At 53.0% G+C, this 17,846-nt stretch overlaps 1 protein-coding gene across 4 annotated transcripts in view; it reads left to right on the forward strand.

The window, feature by feature from the left end:
- Acox3 (acyl-CoA oxidase 3, pristanoyl) overlaps window positions 1-14,923 on the forward strand; it is a 32,063-nt gene extending 17,140 nt beyond the window's left edge. For all 4 annotated transcript variants that reach the window (XM_021161981.2, XM_029477502.1, XM_021161983.2 and 1 more), the window contains exons 10-19: window positions 711-893; window positions 2,585-2,707; window positions 4,002-4,122; window positions 5,669-5,791; window positions 6,280-6,393; window positions 8,127-8,242; window positions 9,297-9,471; window positions 10,067-10,134; window positions 10,798-10,884; window positions 13,115-14,923. In XM_021161981.2, the coding sequence (XP_021017640.1) occupies window positions 711-893; window positions 2,585-2,707; window positions 4,002-4,122; window positions 5,669-5,791; window positions 6,280-6,393; window positions 8,127-8,242; window positions 9,297-9,471; window positions 10,067-10,134; window positions 10,798-10,884; window positions 13,115-13,234 (1,230 nt within the window). In that variant the 3' untranslated portion in view covers window positions 13,235-14,923. The remainder of the gene's footprint in view (window positions 1-710; window positions 894-2,584; window positions 2,708-4,001; window positions 4,123-5,668; window positions 5,792-6,279; window positions 6,394-8,126; window positions 8,243-9,296; window positions 9,472-10,066; window positions 10,135-10,797; window positions 10,885-13,114) is intronic.
- The last annotated feature ends 2,923 nt before the right edge of the window (window positions 14,924-17,846 follow it).

The raw sequence follows: 17,846 nt of genomic DNA on the forward strand, positions 1-17,846 counted from the left end.
TGAGACAGGGTTTCTCTGTGTAGCTCTGACTGTCCTGGAACTCACTTAGTAGACCAGGCTGGCCTCGAACTCAGAAATCCACCTGCCTCTGCCTCTTGAGTGCTGGGATTAAAAGCGTGTGCCACTGCGCCCGGCTAGGGGCTACTTTCTTTCATAGTCCCACAGGAGGGTCACGTGGGCTAACCAGGTGTGATGATAACTCAGAGTGTTAAGGCTGTAGGTGGAGATGAACCGTGGGGTAGCCCACAGCTCTGGAGTGGTGAGCACACAGACAGACAGCAGAGGCCAGGGAGCAAGGACACCAGGCTGTCCCAGAGCCCCACAGAGCGGCCTGAGCCCAGCTTCTGTCAAACCTAGTGAAGGGCAAAATAGATGTGGAGTTGACACTGAAGGCTGGAGCGAAGGCCGGAACACGGCTCCCAGGAGCTCGGCTGCTGGGGTCCAAGGAGCCGATGCCCCAGCTGAGTGTCTGGGGGACACAGAGTCCCATGCTGGACCATACTTGCCTCTGGTGCCCAACTAGGAAAAGCAGGGCACAGCACCCTCAGGTGGCCCAAGAAGAAGAGCTTACCTTCTCAAAGCTCCTCCCTCCTTGGGCAGCTGGAAGCCCTCTCTTCCCAGTTCATCTGGGTGTACGCCTTCTTCTTTGGGACATTCTCTGAGTCTGCACAACATCTGACTGATGGGCGACACCCGTCTTTCTTCCCCAGGATGTCCGGCAGCGTTTGGGAGCATCATTGGGCAGCCTGTCCTCAGGACGCATCTCCATCATCAGCATGTCTGTGGTCAACCTGAAGCTGGCCGTGTCCATAGCCATCCGGTTCTCGGCCACACGGTGTCAGTTTGGACCCACAGATAAGGAAGAGATTCCCGTCCTTGAATATCCACTGCAGGTACTGGCCGTCTGCATTATCTTCTGCTTTCTGCTCCTTCTTGGCCCCTGGGAGTTGGTGAGAGATCTCAGGGACTGCCCTAAGAACAGGACAGTGGGCAGGAGTGCACCTTCCAGGCGCCAGGACCTTGGGGTGGCTTTAATTAAAGAGGTGTACTATACTCAAAAGGAGGTACATGGGAGGAGGAGAGCCAGGACTCTGGTGGCAGGTATGAGCCTGCTGAATGTGCAGATGAGGTCACCCTGCTTTGGCAGGGGAGACTGTTCTGGATCAGGCTACAGTCTTTGACTCGTCTGTGCCATCCCTAAGAAAGGACCCCGAGGACACCATTTCTGGAAGCAGCAAGTGAGCTCAGCCCTTTAAACACTATGGCATTTTTTTTTTTTTTTTTGGTTTTTTTCGAGACAGGGTTTCTCTGTGTAGTCCTGGCTGATCCTGGAACTCACTTTGTAGACCACGCTGGCCTCGAACTCAGAAATCCTCCTGCCTCTGCCTCCCGAGTGCTGGGATTAAAGGCGTGCGCCACCACGCCCAGCTCACTATGGCATTTAAAGCAGCAGAAGGGATACCCAGCCTTGCATGCATCCTCAAAGGCAGCAGAGGGACATAGCATAGAGGCCATGAGTGGAAAGGGGCGTGCCAGCCACCTCCTGTGCTCCCCAGCCGGAGTCTCACTGCTTGTCCTGCTCTGGTGCCCTTTGCAGCCAGAGGGGCAGTCACGGCCCCCTTTATGGGCACAAGGGAAGGACAGGTTGGTGACCTGGTTGCTATATCAGGCCTAGGCCTTGTGTCGAGTGCTGCATAAGTGCCGCTTTCTGAGTGACAGTCGGAGGGAATGAGGCAGAATTGCCCTTTCCTTCACTTCTGCCTCACGCTGGCAGTGAGCTCTTCCACTTCCTGCCTTGGAAGTGGAACGTAGTCTCTCGCCGTGCCTGGGCGGCCCGTGCACCCTGTTGTCACCCTTGCTCCTCGTGGTGACAACATATGGACTACTCTGAGTGCCCAGGGTAATCCAATGGTTAAGGCGCTCCAACCCAGGTCCTTGCTGGTGCTGCCACTGCCTAAGGGGCCGCGTGCCATGTGCTGACAGAGTTGGCACGTGGCAACACCTGACAGCCGTGGTGGGGGCTCACTGGGTCCCTTTCAGGCTCCACCTGTTTCCCTCCAACCCATTCATCTCTTCATCCATTTGTCGCCCAGCAGTGGGTGTATGCCATGCGTCTCGGGTGCTGGTGTGTGAGTCCCCCCACCCCAGGGTGATTGGTCACCTTTCACAGGTTCTAGAAATACGGTGCCAGGGCTGAAGAGATGGCTTGGTGGTTTAAAGCACTCTCTCTCCTCTTCTCCCCTCCCTTCTCCTCTCCTCTCCTCCCCTCTCCTCTCCATCTTCCAGAGGACCTGGGTTTGATTCTCAGCACCCACATGGTACCTCACCACCATCTGTAACTTCAGCTCCTGGAGAATCTGACACCTTCTTGTGACCTCCCTGAGCCCCAGGCACACAGGAAATGCATATATGTAATACATGCAGGCAAAACATTCATACACATTGAATAGATTATTATTTAAAAGTAGCGCCTGTCTGGGACTGCATTGGCACCAGTCCTAAGGAGGCTGACTCCAGGTTCCCGTAGCCAGGCCCAGAGAGCCAGCCACTCTGGGCATCTGTTGTGTCTTTTGTTTTCCCCCAGCAATGGCGCCTACTTCCGTACCTGGCGGCTGCCTATGCCTTGGACCACTTCTCTAAGACAATCTTCATGGACTTGATGGAGATGCAGAGTGCCCGGCTCAGGGGAGACCACAGCGACCAGCAGGTGAGGCATCTGTGTTGCTCTTGCCAAGGTTGAGCAGCCCTGTTTCGGCACTGAGGCGGAACAAAAAGCAGCTGGCTGTGGGAACAGAGCCTGTGTGGATTCCTTTAGCTGTCCCCCAGCTTGGGGCTTGCCCAATGACTTGCAGTTTGGGCTGTGTCCATCACTCCATATCTGGGGGATGTGCTGGCCGACCAGAACTCCCAGCTCCTTCTGAGAGCGTGATGGTGTTCACACTCCACATAGCCACCCTCAGAGGATTCCTCAGCTCTTCTTGTCGTTTCATAAACAACCCTGCAGAGGCCTGAATCCTCTCTCTGAGTTGACAGCCCAGGATTTGTGCCAGAAGTAAGTGAGCACGCAGCTCCACCGGGTCAGCTGCTCTGCCCGAGGACATCCATTGCTGGCTTCTCTATAGGTAGCCTACAGGTTGGTGTTTGGCCCCTCCTTGTGCTACCCACCCCAAGTGGAAATCAGATGTCAATCAAAAGGCATGGGTCTGGAAGCAGGTTAGTGCTGCAGACTGGGGCTGCGTACTCTGTCTTAAAGCAACTGACAGATGAGCTGCACTGAGATGCCTAGCGCAGATCTGGAACAGGGCTGGAGCATCACACATGTTGGCATGGAGCCCTTGAGAGGAACAGGCTATTGAGAGATGCTGCTGAGATGAAGGGGCAAATATGCTTCCCCTAGCGGGTCTATGACCTGTCTGCTGACAACACAGTTCTCCTGTTTCTCTTCTTTCTGAAACCCCGTGGTGAAATCCAGCCAGTCACCATGCCAGCTGGAACTCTCCTTATTTGAGACAGATACTGCTGGCTAAACGGATCATGTTGTGTAGCAGGCATTGTACCCAATGAGGTAGAGAAGAGGATGCATATGAAACAGATGTGAGCTTCAGGAACGAAGACCCAGGAGTGCCGTGGTGCTAAGCCATCACTGAACATCTGCATGGCCATGGTCCTCACGGCAGCACTGGCTTCAGTGCTGTACCAGTCTGTGCCCCTGCTGACCTCTCCGCAGATAGATGGTCATGTTCACTGCATACCCATGAACTTGGTAGGAGCCAAGTCTAGTAGGCATTCTCCAGTAGACTGTGCCTGCGATGGATATGCTGCTGAGATGGCTTGTTTCCATGAACCTGTTCGATGGAGCACTTCCACCTCTGCTCTGTTCTGTGCTTCCTCGCTCCTCATCATAGCTGGGCTTCCTTTCTGTTGACACTAGTGCTGAGGCTGGGGCCTGACTCGCAGTGCCAGTTGGTCTTCACCTCTTCTCACTGGGTTCTCCCCCACAGGCAGAACTCGGACGTGAGATCCATGCTCTGGCATCGGCTGGCAAGCCTCTAGCCTCATGGACAGCCCAGCGGGGTATTCAGGAGTGCCGTGAGGCGTGTGGGGGACATGGCTACCTGGCCAGTAAGTTTGGGTTAGTCTGGGGAGTTTCTCATCCTCAGTCCTCCCATGGGCCACTGGGCCAGGGTCCCACAAAGTGCAGCCTGTTTTTCTGATAAGGTTTTATTGGGACACAGCTGTACACACTCAGGCACACACTGCCTCTCAGTCATACCCATTAGGCATGCACCTAATATGTGACTGTGAGTACATGGTCAGGTCAGTGCCTGGTGTGGTCTCCATGGCAACTGGGCAGGTTACCCTCACTACACCTTCATGGTCAAGTCAGTGTCTGGTGTGGTCTCCATGGCAACTGGGCAGGTTACCCTCACTACACCTTCATGGTCAAGTCAGTGTCTGGTGTGGTCTCTATAGTAACCGGGAAGGTTACTCTCACTATACTCTAAGCTTTCTTATTAGAGGAAGATAGAATTATATGCCCAGCATATAGGTTCTTCCAAGGAGTCAGTGCATATAGCCTGTAGCACTATATAGATAGTACCCATCATAAATGATTAATAATAACTGGCTGCCCACTGCTGCTGCAGACAGCGTAGAACCGCCGACCTGTTAGTGGCCAAAGAGATGATTCCGGCTCCTGCAGAGCAGTGCATGCTCCCGTGAGAGTCTGGATTTGATGCTCCCAGTAGCCTGGCCGAGCCACTCAGCATGCTCTGGCCTGGCCTCTACTCCCCAACATGCTGTGTCTTACTGGCACGAGCTCACAATGGCCATATCTGAGTTATTTGCTTGCGTGTTTTTGTCCTTTCTGCAGTGTTCTTGGTAGAGCTTCTATTTGTTGTTATAACTCATGAAACACATAGACACTGTTAGCTTTGTTCTGACTTAAAATAGAATAAGCAAATTGCATCTTGAAGTACTGTAGACACAAACGTGCCTGACCCACAGCTCACAACTTAACCAGTAAGGATGCAGAGACAGTCAACAGCAATGTAAAGAACCACACACGTCAAGGTTAGATGTCAGCTCTCTGGAGCAGAAAGGGGCTGGACTGGCTCCTCTCCCTGCTGGCTCCTCCATCCTCCTCAAAGAGAATGTTTTCTGTCAGAAAAGGAAGGCTGAGAGGCTGGTTCAGGACAGTTCACCTCAGGCAGGCCCTGGGCAAAGCACATCAGGTGAAGTGAACTCAGGCCCTAGGCTGCTCACATAGCAGGAGAGTCGTGTCAACATGACAGACATCTCAGAGTTGGAAATTGCCTTTTAAAGCCTTCATTTAGCTATAGGAGTGTAGCCCCATGTCCTATCTCTGGTTCTCACACTTGGCAGGCTGTGTGGCTCTGTGTGTGTGTGTGTGTGTGTGTGTGTGTATGAGAGAGAGAGAGAGAGCTGTTAATACCAACAGGCAGGAAGGTGACAATCCTCACTGCCACCAACTCTGCTGGATGTTCATGTGTCATCCCAAAGCCTTCCTTCCGTAAGGATGATGCAGAGGCACAGTCAGCACGTGTGGGCCAAGGGAGCAGGGAGGCAAGAGAGCACTTCCTGTCCCCTGCTATGGGAAGGGCACCTCTCAGAGCATCCTGAGTGACACCGTGGTGGATTTTTACAGTGAACCGGCTTGGTGACCTCAGAAACGACAACGACCCAAACTGTACCTATGAAGGTGACAACAATGTCCTGCTGCAGCAGACCAGCAATTACCTGCTCAGCCTCCTGGAGCCTCCTTTCCAAGGTAGGCACCTCCGAGGGAGGGTGAGCTCAGCAGGGCGCAGTATGCTCTCAAGCTTTGGGAGATCCAAGCTTGTGGTCAGGTGTGTTCTCAAGCCAGGCATGGTAGCACAGCCCCATAATCTAAAGAGCCTGGGAGCCAAGGTGAGAGCACCAAGTTAGAGGGCTACTAAGCAAGACAGTGTCTTGCCAGGCCGTGGTGGCAAATGCCTTTAATCCCAGCACTTGGCAGAGACAGGAAAACCTGTCTTGAATCCTCCCACTTCTGAAAAAAAAAGAGAGAGAGAAAAAAAAGAAAGACACTGTCTCAAAAATACAGATGTGGGTCATCTGCAGGGTGAACAAAGGCCATCACTTGGTGGCAGAGGAGCTTCCTAGGTGCAGGCTAGCCACGTAGGGATGCCTAGCCAGAGATGGACGAGCTAGCAGGCCAGCCTCTGGGGGTGGGGACTTTTTGTCTTTTCTCCAAAGTCACAGAAGTGTGTGTCCTAGACGGAGCTCACTTCACAAGCCCTCTCAAGACCGTGGACTTTCTGGAAGCCTATCCTGGAATCTTGGGCCAGAAGTTCATGGGCTCCAGCAAGGCTGACTGGTTGGACTCAGCAGGTATTAACATCCTCCCCTCCACTGCCCTGTGCCTATCCACAAGGTGAGGGACTGAAGTGCACAGGCTGGGGTGACTGTTGATAGGGATGGGTCCTTTTCTAGCTTGCTGTATCTCCTTGGTTTGGTTGCCATACATTAATCTTGGGAAGGTCTCTGGGGCACCACCTATCCTGTTGCCCATGACTTGATTTCTGGGAGGAGCCTGAGAAGCAACGAATCACATGACCTAGTGAGTCACATGACCTAGTGAGTCACATGGCCTAGGAATGAGTGGCCATCACTCCAGCCTCGGCTGGGGCCTCCAAAAGTTGATGAGGGTTTTTTGACATGCTGAGGATGACATTTAAGGTTCATGGATGACCATCAGGCAGCCCTGGATCCTGTCCTGGGCTGTCTGGGTTCCAAGAGTATCAGACACCACTGTTTCACAGTGCAGAAGAAGACATCCAACATCAAGCTGTCCTTGCTTCTCCCTGATCCTGGGGGCCCCCAGGCTTGTAACACTCCACCCTCTGCCTCTGTTGTCTCAGGATATCCTCTTTGTCTTTGAGTGAGGACCCTTGTCACAGGAGTTGAGGCCTGCCCCACCCCACGGTGATCTCACTTTGTTAGCTGAAACTTCTCTTCCTATCTGCATAAGCCCTCTCAAAAAGGCCAGTCATAAATTCCAGGCCTCTGAACCTGGTAGATATTTGGGGACCATCTGTCTGTCTGCGCCACACCTAGAAGGATCCCAAGGAGGGTATACCACCCCATACCCCAGCCCTGCCTCACCTGCTCCCTGGAACACCTTTGGCTGACGCCCACTGCAGCTCTCCGTCATGCATGGTTGCATGGTCACATCCTGTGTGACCACGGATGAGCCACTAGACCTCTCTGAGCCTGTGCGGTGCATTTGCCTGTCTTTTTAATGGGCTTCTCAGTTGAGCCATGAGGATATCACAGCCTGATAGTCTGTGACATCATTTCCCTGGGAATAGGCTATGTGACACCAGAAGTCCAAACAAGTTGTGACCAGACCCCTGTTTTCTCCCCCAGGAGCTCTGAGCCATGCCTAGCAGAGAGAGGTCCCCTTGCTCCTTGTCCCTGAAACCTGCAAGTCCTTTGGACCTAGGCCTTTTCCCCCTGGATGTGGGATACAGAGAGAGCATGGACTCCACCGTACATTTGGTCAGAACCTCGTTCCCATTCAAGGCTGTGTGTCCTTGCTCATCAGTGTCCTGTGTCCTGAGTAGTGTGGGAAGTCTTCTTAGGTATGGCATACAAGGTGCCAGTAACCCACCCCTGGCCCTCCGCTCTCTGTCACTGGCTGTCTGCTGCCAGTGAGAGTAGTAGAGAGTAGCACGCCAGACTGAGGCCTTGGCAGGGCAAGTGCCAACCTATAGCCCCCAGCTGACCAGTGAGGCTGAGGGCGAGAATCCAGGTATCTGTCCTTTCCGTCCCTGAAAGAGTAGCCACCGTGTCTTAGCTGAGTGGCTCTGTGATCTGCCATGTCCAAGCTGTAATGACAGTGGAAATGCTGTCAATCACACGGCATGCACCCTGACAGCTCCACCTGATAAAGAACCTTGGGCAGCTACCCTCTGTGACTGGGTTTCCCTGCCTGCCTGCAAAACCATCCTCTGCTGTCCTCGGAAATACCACCAGGGCACACCTGGCCAGAGGTGCTGTCCACCCGGGGTTACATATGTGGCACTAGGTGCTCTCAGTTGTTTTCCCTGTCTCCTCCAAAGCCCCCCTGGCAGCCTACCGCTGGCTTGTTTGCTACTTGCTCCAAGAGAGCCATCGGAGATACTGCCAAGAGAAAAAGTCCAGAGGCAGTGACTTTGAAGCAAGAAACAACAGCCAGGTAGGTCTGTCTCACCGTTGACATCTGTCCCATTTGCTCCGGTGTCTGTCTGGAGAAGTCAGCGCCTTGGCGAGCCCCACCCTTGCACTGTAGAGTGTCAATACCAGCCTTGGTGCCTGTGGGAGAGATGTAGGGTGCTATATTTACTGTGCCAGGTAGTAGCTGCTGCTGGAGTAGGGTGTTGGTTGTAAGAATATGGACCCACACAGTAAGGGCTTTCAGTGGGGCAGCAGCTCCCACGGCCCACCCCTTCCTCCTCACCCCAATGTTCAGCCCTTCTTAGTCACACTGTCTTTAGTGTGCCTTGGTAGGAATGGGCCGTAGTACTTCCTGCTCTCTGCCCTCCTGGCTGGGTGTCTCCTGCTCTCAGAGCAGCATAGGCTTAGGCTCACAGTCAACCAACACCTACGTGGATCTAAACTCCTCTGTGGGTTTAAAAGTTCTTCTGAGGCAGTGCAGCGGGGGCAGGAAAAGAGGTGCCGGCAGTCACCGGCAAGCAGCCAGTTTGGGTGTCAGAGAAGGCCACTGAAAGGGTCTTTGGTGGCTAGCCTCCCTAGCGAAGGCGATCCGTCTGTGGCTAGAGGGAATCCTGCAGAGCCTGTGGCTATTTGCCAGTCTTAACACGGGGTCCAAGAACGGGGGGTGGGGGTGGGGGTTGCACTTCAGAAACCCTTAAAGACAGCGAAGCATTAGCTCCGTCCAGCAGAGCCTGTACTCCATCATCCCCAGCTACAGAAGAGGACAGGCCCTGTGCCCTGGAACCACTCACAGTGGTGTAGTGATGGGCTGGGCATGGGGCCAAGGGAAAGTGGGCCATCTTGGAGTGTGTAAATGCGGTAGCCTCCCTTCACAGGGCTTAGCTTCACCCGGAGATCCTTTCTGTGGGTGCCATCCTGTGTCCCCATGCTACTTAGCCTCACGGTGCTGACCTAGAATCGGCGTTCCAACATAGACCTCGGTCTCCAGTTCTCTGATGCCCCCCCTCATAGGAGACCCAGTTACAGAGGGGTTTGATTGGCTGCCTCCAGCACACCAGGCCTCTGTCCCGATGCAGGTGTACGGTTGCCGGCCCCTGGCCCTGGCCTTCATGGAACTCACCGTGATGCAGCGATTCCACGAGCATATACACAGCTCCAGCCTGTCTCCATCTCTGCGGACTGTGCTTGGGCGGCTCAGCACGCTCTACTGCCTGTGGTGCCTGAGCCAGCACATGGCCCTGCTCTACCGAGGTGAGGCTGCTACTTGGATGGCTGTCTGAGAAAACAGTGACCCAGGGACCTTTCTCTTTGGCGAAAAAAAATCATCCTGAAACTAGTTCCCGCCATCGACACATTCCCAGCCGCATAGACCACTGTTGAGATTCTACAGGAAGGCTGCTGGGAGCTTGGTCCCTTACTCTGTCCCCCGGTAGCTTCACGGGCCTATATGCCCCACATACCATAGCCCCATGATCCTTCTAGGCCGCCAGCCCCCCTCACATTCACCTGAAGTGCATCTGGGCACCTGTGTGGTCTGATGCTGGCACCTGCCTACCTGTGTATCCCTATTCCCCTTGTGGTCCCCAAGCCTCAGGCCCTTGCCTCTCTCATGTCTCCTTAACCAGGTCTGACACATGCACAGGAGTGGCAGGGGTGAGGGGTGACAGGGAACCTCAGAACTGGTCTGGAGCCAGCATGTTTCTTCCCAGACATCACAGTAGACTGGTCAGTGCTGTGGTACCTTGACATCTCTGTTCAAAAGGCTTCATGGGACTAAATGGAAAAGGCCTTTCTTATGTGCTGTGGCCACAGGGCTGAGGAGTGTTTGACAAAGCTGTGCTTGCAGGTGGCTACATTTCTGGGGAACAAACAGGAAGAGCGATGGAGGACGCCATCCTGACCCTGTGTGAGCAGGTGAGTCTCACCACCTTTGTTGGGAATCCTCTCTGTCCCCACTGTGCGGCCTCTACCATCACCCGGAGACTGTCTGCCCAAGCTCTGCCATCACCCAAACGTTATTAAACTTCAGTGTGCTTGGCAGGAGTTATTTGAAGGGAAAAAAAAAAATTTGTATGCATTTCAAGAAAGTCCTTGGGTGTCTCCACAGCAGATTGCTCTGTGGGGCTTAATAACGGTCTATGTGAGGAAGCAGGGGCCAGGGAACCACCGCCTCGGCTGCAAGTGTGATAGCTTTTGCAGGAGCTCGGGAGCACTTTCTGCCCCTGTGGCTTCTGGACTTCCTTTCCAGCTTCAGAAAAAGCAGTCGGCAGTTTGGCCCTAGGCTGGGGATGCGCCTCAGGGGACACGCTAACAGGCTGCACTCAGGCACATCTGCCAGCTTCCCAGCCTTGCCGCAACAACAAATGCTGGCTGTCCCGAGTCAATGGCGACATGGTAGAAGTATGCAAACACACACCCAGGGAATCTATAACCCAGACCGGTGAGGCCTCCGAGCACTCCGTGCCTGCTCAGATTTCCAGTGCACTGTAGCAACCAGCAGCGGGGGCTTTGTTACTCCATGGTTGCCATGGAGACCGTAGGGCGTAGCCAAGTGGATGAACTTTGTTTCCCCAACAGCTGAAAGACGATGCGGTGGCCTTGGTAGACGTCATCGCCCCCTCCGACTTTGTTCTGAACTCCCCAATTGCCAAAGCTGATGGTGAGGTAAGGGGAATGCCCCCTGTGGCCACTGAGGCTTGGCTGGAGTCTCTGTGGGCCCTAAGGTAGTGAGCAGTCTCGGGTACCTTCCTGGAAATTGTCACACTTGGGGAGCTTTCTGGGGACAAGAGAAATCAGGTGGTGTCACAGTTCTTTGCCACTCCTGCTCCTGTGTCTTGGGTCCCATTCCTGACCACCAGCCTTCACCCCACAGAACAGGGAAGTTGCATCGTTGTCCTGGAGTGACATACAGGTCCCAGCCTCCTCCATCCCTCCATGCCTGCTGTCCACATGGGCCCTACAGCTCAGTCACAGACAAGGCATCAGAGCCATAAATTTGACAAAACAGCTACCGTTAGCCACCCTGACCCTGGTCTTTTTGGTCAGACATGACCCCATCTGCTTGGTCTATTTTTAAAACCCTGGCATCTTCAAGTTCTCCTCTGCCCTGCCCTCCAATCACAGTTGACTACCCCTTGGCCATCCCAACTGTGGGGCCATTGGCCCTCTGTGCCTACCTCTACAGCCCCACAGCCCTTGGTGAGCTCCCTGGTGTTCACTGGCTACCAAATTCTAGCATGGCTTGTTCAGAAGCAGTTAGTGGGCTTAAGCCTCACCCGAGATGCGACTGGCCTCTTCTTCCCCCGCCCCTGCACCTTCCTGCCCTGTTTGACACCCCACCACAAGGTGATGCCCATGTAGGGAGACGTTCACAGACTGGTGTTCCGAAGTGCCTTGCTATCCCTGGGCCTATACCCCCCTTATTCTGCCAGCATGACCTTGCAAGGTGTTCCAGCTATGTGCTGGAGGCCTGATGGTTGTGAGCTGTGGGACATGTTTAATCTTACCCACTCCAGGGCTGTGGTGGCCTGCTGTGAGCTGGTGATCAATGGTGAGGACATGGAGTCCCCTGTCCTCAGACAGCACTCTGGATTCAGTGCTTCACAAGCCTGTGAGGGTCCTATCTGGGGGGTCTGAACCCCCAAGATTGGCACACTCAGGCTGCACACGTGCATTGGAGTGGGCATCCAGGGAGCAGATGTGAGCCGGGGCTGGGCAGGTTCCCAGGTGCACCAGGAGTGTGTACAGGCAGGGCTGGTAGCCCATGGGGTGTGCACCACACCATTTTTTATGATCAGAGCCTAAGGTGCAGAAAAGCCTGCCCTGTGGTCCATGCACAGCAGAGCCAGCTGTGGACAGAGATTTGGGTCCTGTGTTAGAACTGATGGACAAGGAACTTTGAGTATGAAGAGAAAACTGGGGAGTAAGGCTTGCCTCAATTGGGTCCCCCCACGCAGGTCGGCTTCTCAGGCATTTGCAGACAGGACCTTCTTGGTAGGACCACCACGTGCAGTGCCTGTTGCCTGCAGAAGGAATTGGAGCGCATGCTCTCTGGTCAAGAACTGCTAGAGGCAGAGAGGATGGAGAGGGACTTGTGTTTCTGAGTGCCGCAGCTCAGTCTGTGGCAGTGAGGTCCTGCCTGGCAGGGTGACTGCACACACCGTTCAGCCTAAGGAAGCCGTGCCCCCTTCCCAGGCCCTCCCAGCAGGCATGGCTTCAGGAGTGCAAGCTCGGCACCGTGGAACATGGCCAAGTTCACACCATGTGGACGAGCAGTCCAGGTCTCTTAGGCAGGAGGGCAGCTTTATAGCAATGTTGTGGCTCTGCCCTAGCTGCGTCTGCCCAAGGTGTCCATGTCCGCAGCAGGTGTCGGATCTGGCCAGGTATGATCTGGACCTGCCTCCTGCATAGCATCCATTCTGCTGTCTTCCTCTGAGGAATTGAGACTAAGAACAGCTAAGACCCCAGTGGGGCCACCGGGGGCCCAAGTTCCCACCCCTGCCCCAGCCTTCTGCTCTTCAGACATACCTGGCTTGTGCATCCTGAGCTGTAGGGTAACTGGGGACAGGGATCAGAGAAGACAGAACATGGGAGGTGAGGGTGGAGGTGGGGGAAGGGTACAGATGTAGGCGTAGCTGCCATGGGAATATCCCAGGAGGGGATGGTTCCCATCAGGATTGCTTTTATGGCACTTTATAATCAAATTTGCTTAATTACTTCCTACCGAAAAAATAAAAGGCTTATATAATTAAACGTACATCATCATAACATTTCCTAAAAAGTGACAGTGGAGAATTTCCTGTCCTCGAGACTAGAGGACATCACACTGGCCACTTGTCCTCCGAGGACTCCGCTGGTCCCTGCCTTTCACCTCTACGTGGTCTGTCTCCCGCAGCTCTATAAAAACCTGTGGGCAGCTGTCCTGCAGCAGAACGGTGTGCTAGAGCGTGCCGCCTGGTGGCCCGAGTTCTCTGCCAACAAATCTGTGGCCGACAGGCTGAAGTCCCAACTGTAGACACAGTTGGAGGGGCGGTTACAGCAGGAACAGCTGATCCAGAGGCCTGGACCCAGACACAGAGCTCCAAGAGACACCCAGATGCCTACGCTGAAAACCACTGACGTTACAGCTTCTCCTCGACCCTGGTCGGCCTGTCGTACCCATCCTCAAATGGGTTTTCTGCAAGGATTTGCACAGTGTGTCTCCCTGAGGGCCTTGGAATTTAACAAAGGACTTAGTTATGCTATCTCAGGGCTCAGATAGGAAGGTAAAGTCAGGGCTCACAATGAAAGCCTTCTGCTCAGGTGAACTTTGAGATCTGTGGAAGATTTTCGAGATACTCTCTTCTCTCTGCTGCTGTCTGATTCTTTAACCCTGCTGTGGGGTGGCCATACTTCTCTATACCTGCCATTTACTCCTCTGTACCATGAACCGTCAGAATGATGTAATTTGAAGATTTTTATGGGAAAAAATGTTTTATTAACTCCTCTGGTGGCACCAGAAGTTTCTGCTGAGGAAAATGCTCCCACAGAAGACGTGCATGGTGGTGGGGACCACAGACACACCCCACTGTGTCAGTGACTGCTTGGCAGTGGCTTTCATCCTTCAGCAAATCCATACACGCATGATCCTGCTACACTGGCCATAGCCAGACCCTCGTACTTCTGAAAGGCACATATGCCACCCCTTCCTGCCGTAGGGAGGATCCCACACCATTAGCTTTCTGATGGGCTGTTCTGAGCCCCAGGTGCTTGCTGAGCCTGAGAGCCTCTCTCTTCACCATCTGCTCTTCTTGGTCATACACACATACACCCCACCCTGGCTCAGCATCCTCCCAGAGCCTACTCCAGCTGCATAGGGGCCTGCCAGCTGGAGTCCCTGTGAAACACGAGGGCCATGTGTCCACAGATGATGTCTTCCACCTGGATCTAAGGCTTTTCCCAACAATGAGGACTAGGTCTTAGGTCCTCCCTGTTCTTAGAATCTCTACCCTCCCACCCTGCCAGGCAGTGGTCACCTCAGCCACCAATTTATCTGACCATACTTTTGCGTGGGAACTTGGTTACTGTACTGTCTGATTGGAGACTGACCAGTATGTGACAAGAAGTGTCCACGGTCAGTAGAATGCTGCCTTAAGATACGTCACATGGTCCCCAGGGTCAGGCAGTCTGACTGCAGACAGCCCTCTGGTGGCCAAGGTGCCAGCAGATTTCAAATTATAGACAAATGGATCTTTAGCTATAGCTTCTGAGGGGAGGGAGAGTCAGTTTTCTTTAAGAGCCACTGGTATGTTGAGCATGCTCCATTGCATGCCCACACAGGCAAGAGCATATGGGTGGCACAGAGTGGACTTGATGGCTTTATTTTTTGTCTTGTAATATGTGCACATATATGTTTTCATATCTACCAACTGGGTATATCTTGGTCTCTGGGGTAGGGACTGGCTCTCTGGATAACCAGACTTAGATGGGTGTCCTGTTAGCTTGCAGATATCACATGACTTCCAGAAATGAATGGTGTATCCTGGTCCCTGCTCCTGTGTATGTACACTCCCCTCCTCAGTCCTAAGGGTGAGGCAGGTGGCATGTGGGGGCCTATGGGTAGAGGCTACATTATTGAGATAAACTTGTAAAGGTCCCATAAAAATGAAACATTTGTAAGCAGCAGGAAAGACTTGAATAATTGCAATAAAGTGTTGAAATCGAAGCCCTGCTTTCTCCCCTTGTGTCTCTGCCTGCAGTGCCGGTGCCCATCCCTGGGTGCTGTTGGGCAACAGCAGAGTTCAAAGAAGAAAAACATGTTCCTGGCAACCTCACACTTCTGGAAGTAACTGCCACCTTCTCCTCATTGACTTGCGTCATAAGACACAGATCCTGTTCACTGTCCTATGGTTTTGGTTCCTGCCAGGTTCCGTCCACCCAGGAGAAGTTGGAGAAGAGGAAGTGACCTGTACTGTGTGGTCCTCCCTCCGCTCCCAAGGGTCTCCATCACTTGGCTCTGCATCACACTGGCTGCTGTCATGTTAACATGCATCCTTCTGGATGCTTTTCTTCTTGTGTGTATGGTGTGTGCATGTGTGTGGTGTGTGTATGAAGTGTGTCTGTGCATCTGAGTGGTGTATGTGTGTGCATGCATACATGTGTGTCTGTGTGGTGTGTATGGTATGTACATGCATGTATGTGTACGTGTGTGTGTGTGTGTGCATGTGTGTGCATGTGTGCTAGCATGGTGTGGTTGTTTCCCCTACCAAGCCACATGGACCTCCAAGATTATCAGCCTCCTCCTGAGAGACGTGAATCTAGAAGCTTGCACTCCAATCTCACTGTGGCTGGCACATAAGCATATGTCCTTGCATGTGGCTAGCTCTCAGAAGAGGCTTGCCGGGACTCACGCTGTAGCCTCTGCTGTAGGACTTTGGTACCCAGTTGCCATAGAGAAATGGGTTGCCCCTCCTTGAGCAGTGGCCAGCTGCATCTAGCTGTACAATGTTCTCACTTAAGGAAAGGCCCCTTGTTGCATTGCGTAAGCCCAAAGGCCAGCAGATCTGTGAGAGCACACAAACCCAAGGCTGGCAAATGATGCACTTCCCCAGGAAGGCAGGAGACTTCCTGTCCTGAGGGTGGAAGCATTTCACAGCAGCAGGCTTGCCTACCTTTGATGCTGCCTGGGTGGCTCACCTGTATGTCCTCTCTCGCCTCATAAGCCAGCCTCATTTGTTCTTGCTGCCCTGTGATGGCACCTGTCTTTAGCTGCTGCTAAAACATTTAAAAATGTTCGTGTGCATGTTTGTGTGTGTGAGTGCAGGTATATGTGTGTCCCAGTGCACCTGTGGAGGTCAGGGTCGGTCCTTTTCATCCTTGTTTGAGCCCCTGTGCACAGCAGGTGGGTGTGTCTCTCCCTCCCATTCTGCTGTAGGAGTGCACACACACACACACACACACACACACACACACACGACTTGATGTGGGCTCTGGGGATCTGAACTAGAGTCTCCATGCTTGTGCCACAAGCCCCTTTTCCCACTGAGCCCTCCCCTCAGCCCCATTTCTGTTCGTCACCTAATGAAGCAGTTAAACTCAAGTGTTGTATCTGTAAAATATTTTTGTTTGTTAGTTTGGTTTAGTTTTGAGTCAGGGTCTGTCTGCATAGCCTTGGCTGTCCTAGAACATTTTCAAACTCACAGAGCTCTGCCTGCTTCTGCCTCCCAAGTACTGACATTAAAGGTGTGCACCACCATTCGTGGCCGTCAGTAAAACATTTCTACCTATGGAAAGTAGAAACGCGTAGTCACCCTTTGTAAATTATTTCCTCTCATTAGTCACTAGCCTTGCTTTGGATTGAAGTGGCTTAAGCTTTGCAATCGGAACTCTTTCTAACTTTCTAACGAAGAAGCACGTGGGCTCTGGCCTTGTAGGTCACACTTGGAAACTCTTCTCAGGCCAGGATCAGTTTTGTTTTCCTGAGCTCGTCTTTGGGTACATTTCAGTTGTTATTGAAAGGCTGCATATTTTCTAGGCGTGGTGCGAGGTAGGGATCGGATGGTAGCCAGTTAGTCTGTTGAATCATGCCCAGACCTGAATTCTCCCTCTGTGAAAGGTGAGACACAGACTCCAGCTTCAGCACCTCCATGTCGGATTGTCCCCCACACAGCATCTCTTTCCAGGACCCTGCTTCTCATCTCTCTGTTGTTGGCGCAGCTAGGAAAGGCTCATCTCTCATCTCTCTTGGAAACCTCTGAAGCAATCGCACTTGACTTTGTCTCCAGCCCACAGGTCCAAGCGGTTCTTTGGAGGCTCTGCTTAGTTGGCAGGCCAACTCCAGGAGACTTTCTGTCTCTATAGGAAGGTTGTCTTTATAGGAAGACAGCCAAGGTTGTCTGGTCAGGCCACTTTATTTTTATGTATGTGGGAATTTTGCCTGCCTGCATGTCTGTGCACCACAAGCCTGTCTGGAACCCACAGAAGTCAAAAGAGGGTGTCAGAGGCCCTGGCACTGGCATTGCAGACAGTTGTGAGCTGCCATGTTGGTACTGGGAATCAAACCCAGGTTCCTAACAAGAGTAGCGAGTGCTCTTAGCTGGAGCCACGTCTCTAACACTATGGTAGACTTTTCAAGCATCCCAACTCTTCTATTTCTTTGTGATGCTCAGGGAAAAAAATAATGGCATCGTATGACATTGAATGCTCTTTGACCTTTGCTGGGGCAGGTGCACAGGCTAACTTCATCTAGTGGTGAAAAGCCTCTTCTGGCTTCACTGTGTGGTAAGTTTGGATGACATCGTGAGAAACAAGGTAACAATTTCAAGGGACTCTGGTCACTGTCTCAGAGATAGGCACAAGCCTAGGACTTCTGGGTAAGCCCTAAAGGCCGACTCCAATGCTGGCATGAAAGTGGCTTCCTCCACTGGACACCCAGGTTTCTTCTGATGGGTTCTTTGCTACCTCTGCTGTATCACCTCTACAAATCCAAGACTCGAGCCAGCCTGTAGGATGTCACAGAGCAAGGACTGACTCCAGCCTGGGAGTGTTGCAGAACAAAGGAGTAGGGCAGATGCAGGCTGTGCCTTTTCTTATGCTTGCTGCCTTTCACTGAGTAACTTCTCTGTTTGCTTGTGAGTGTTAATATCTCA

This window comes from Mus caroli, chromosome 5 (assembly GCF_900094665.2).
Source record: "Mus caroli chromosome 5, CAROLI_EIJ_v1.1, whole genome shotgun sequence".
NCBI classification, from domain to species: domain Eukaryota; kingdom Metazoa; phylum Chordata; class Mammalia; order Rodentia; family Muridae; genus Mus; species Mus caroli.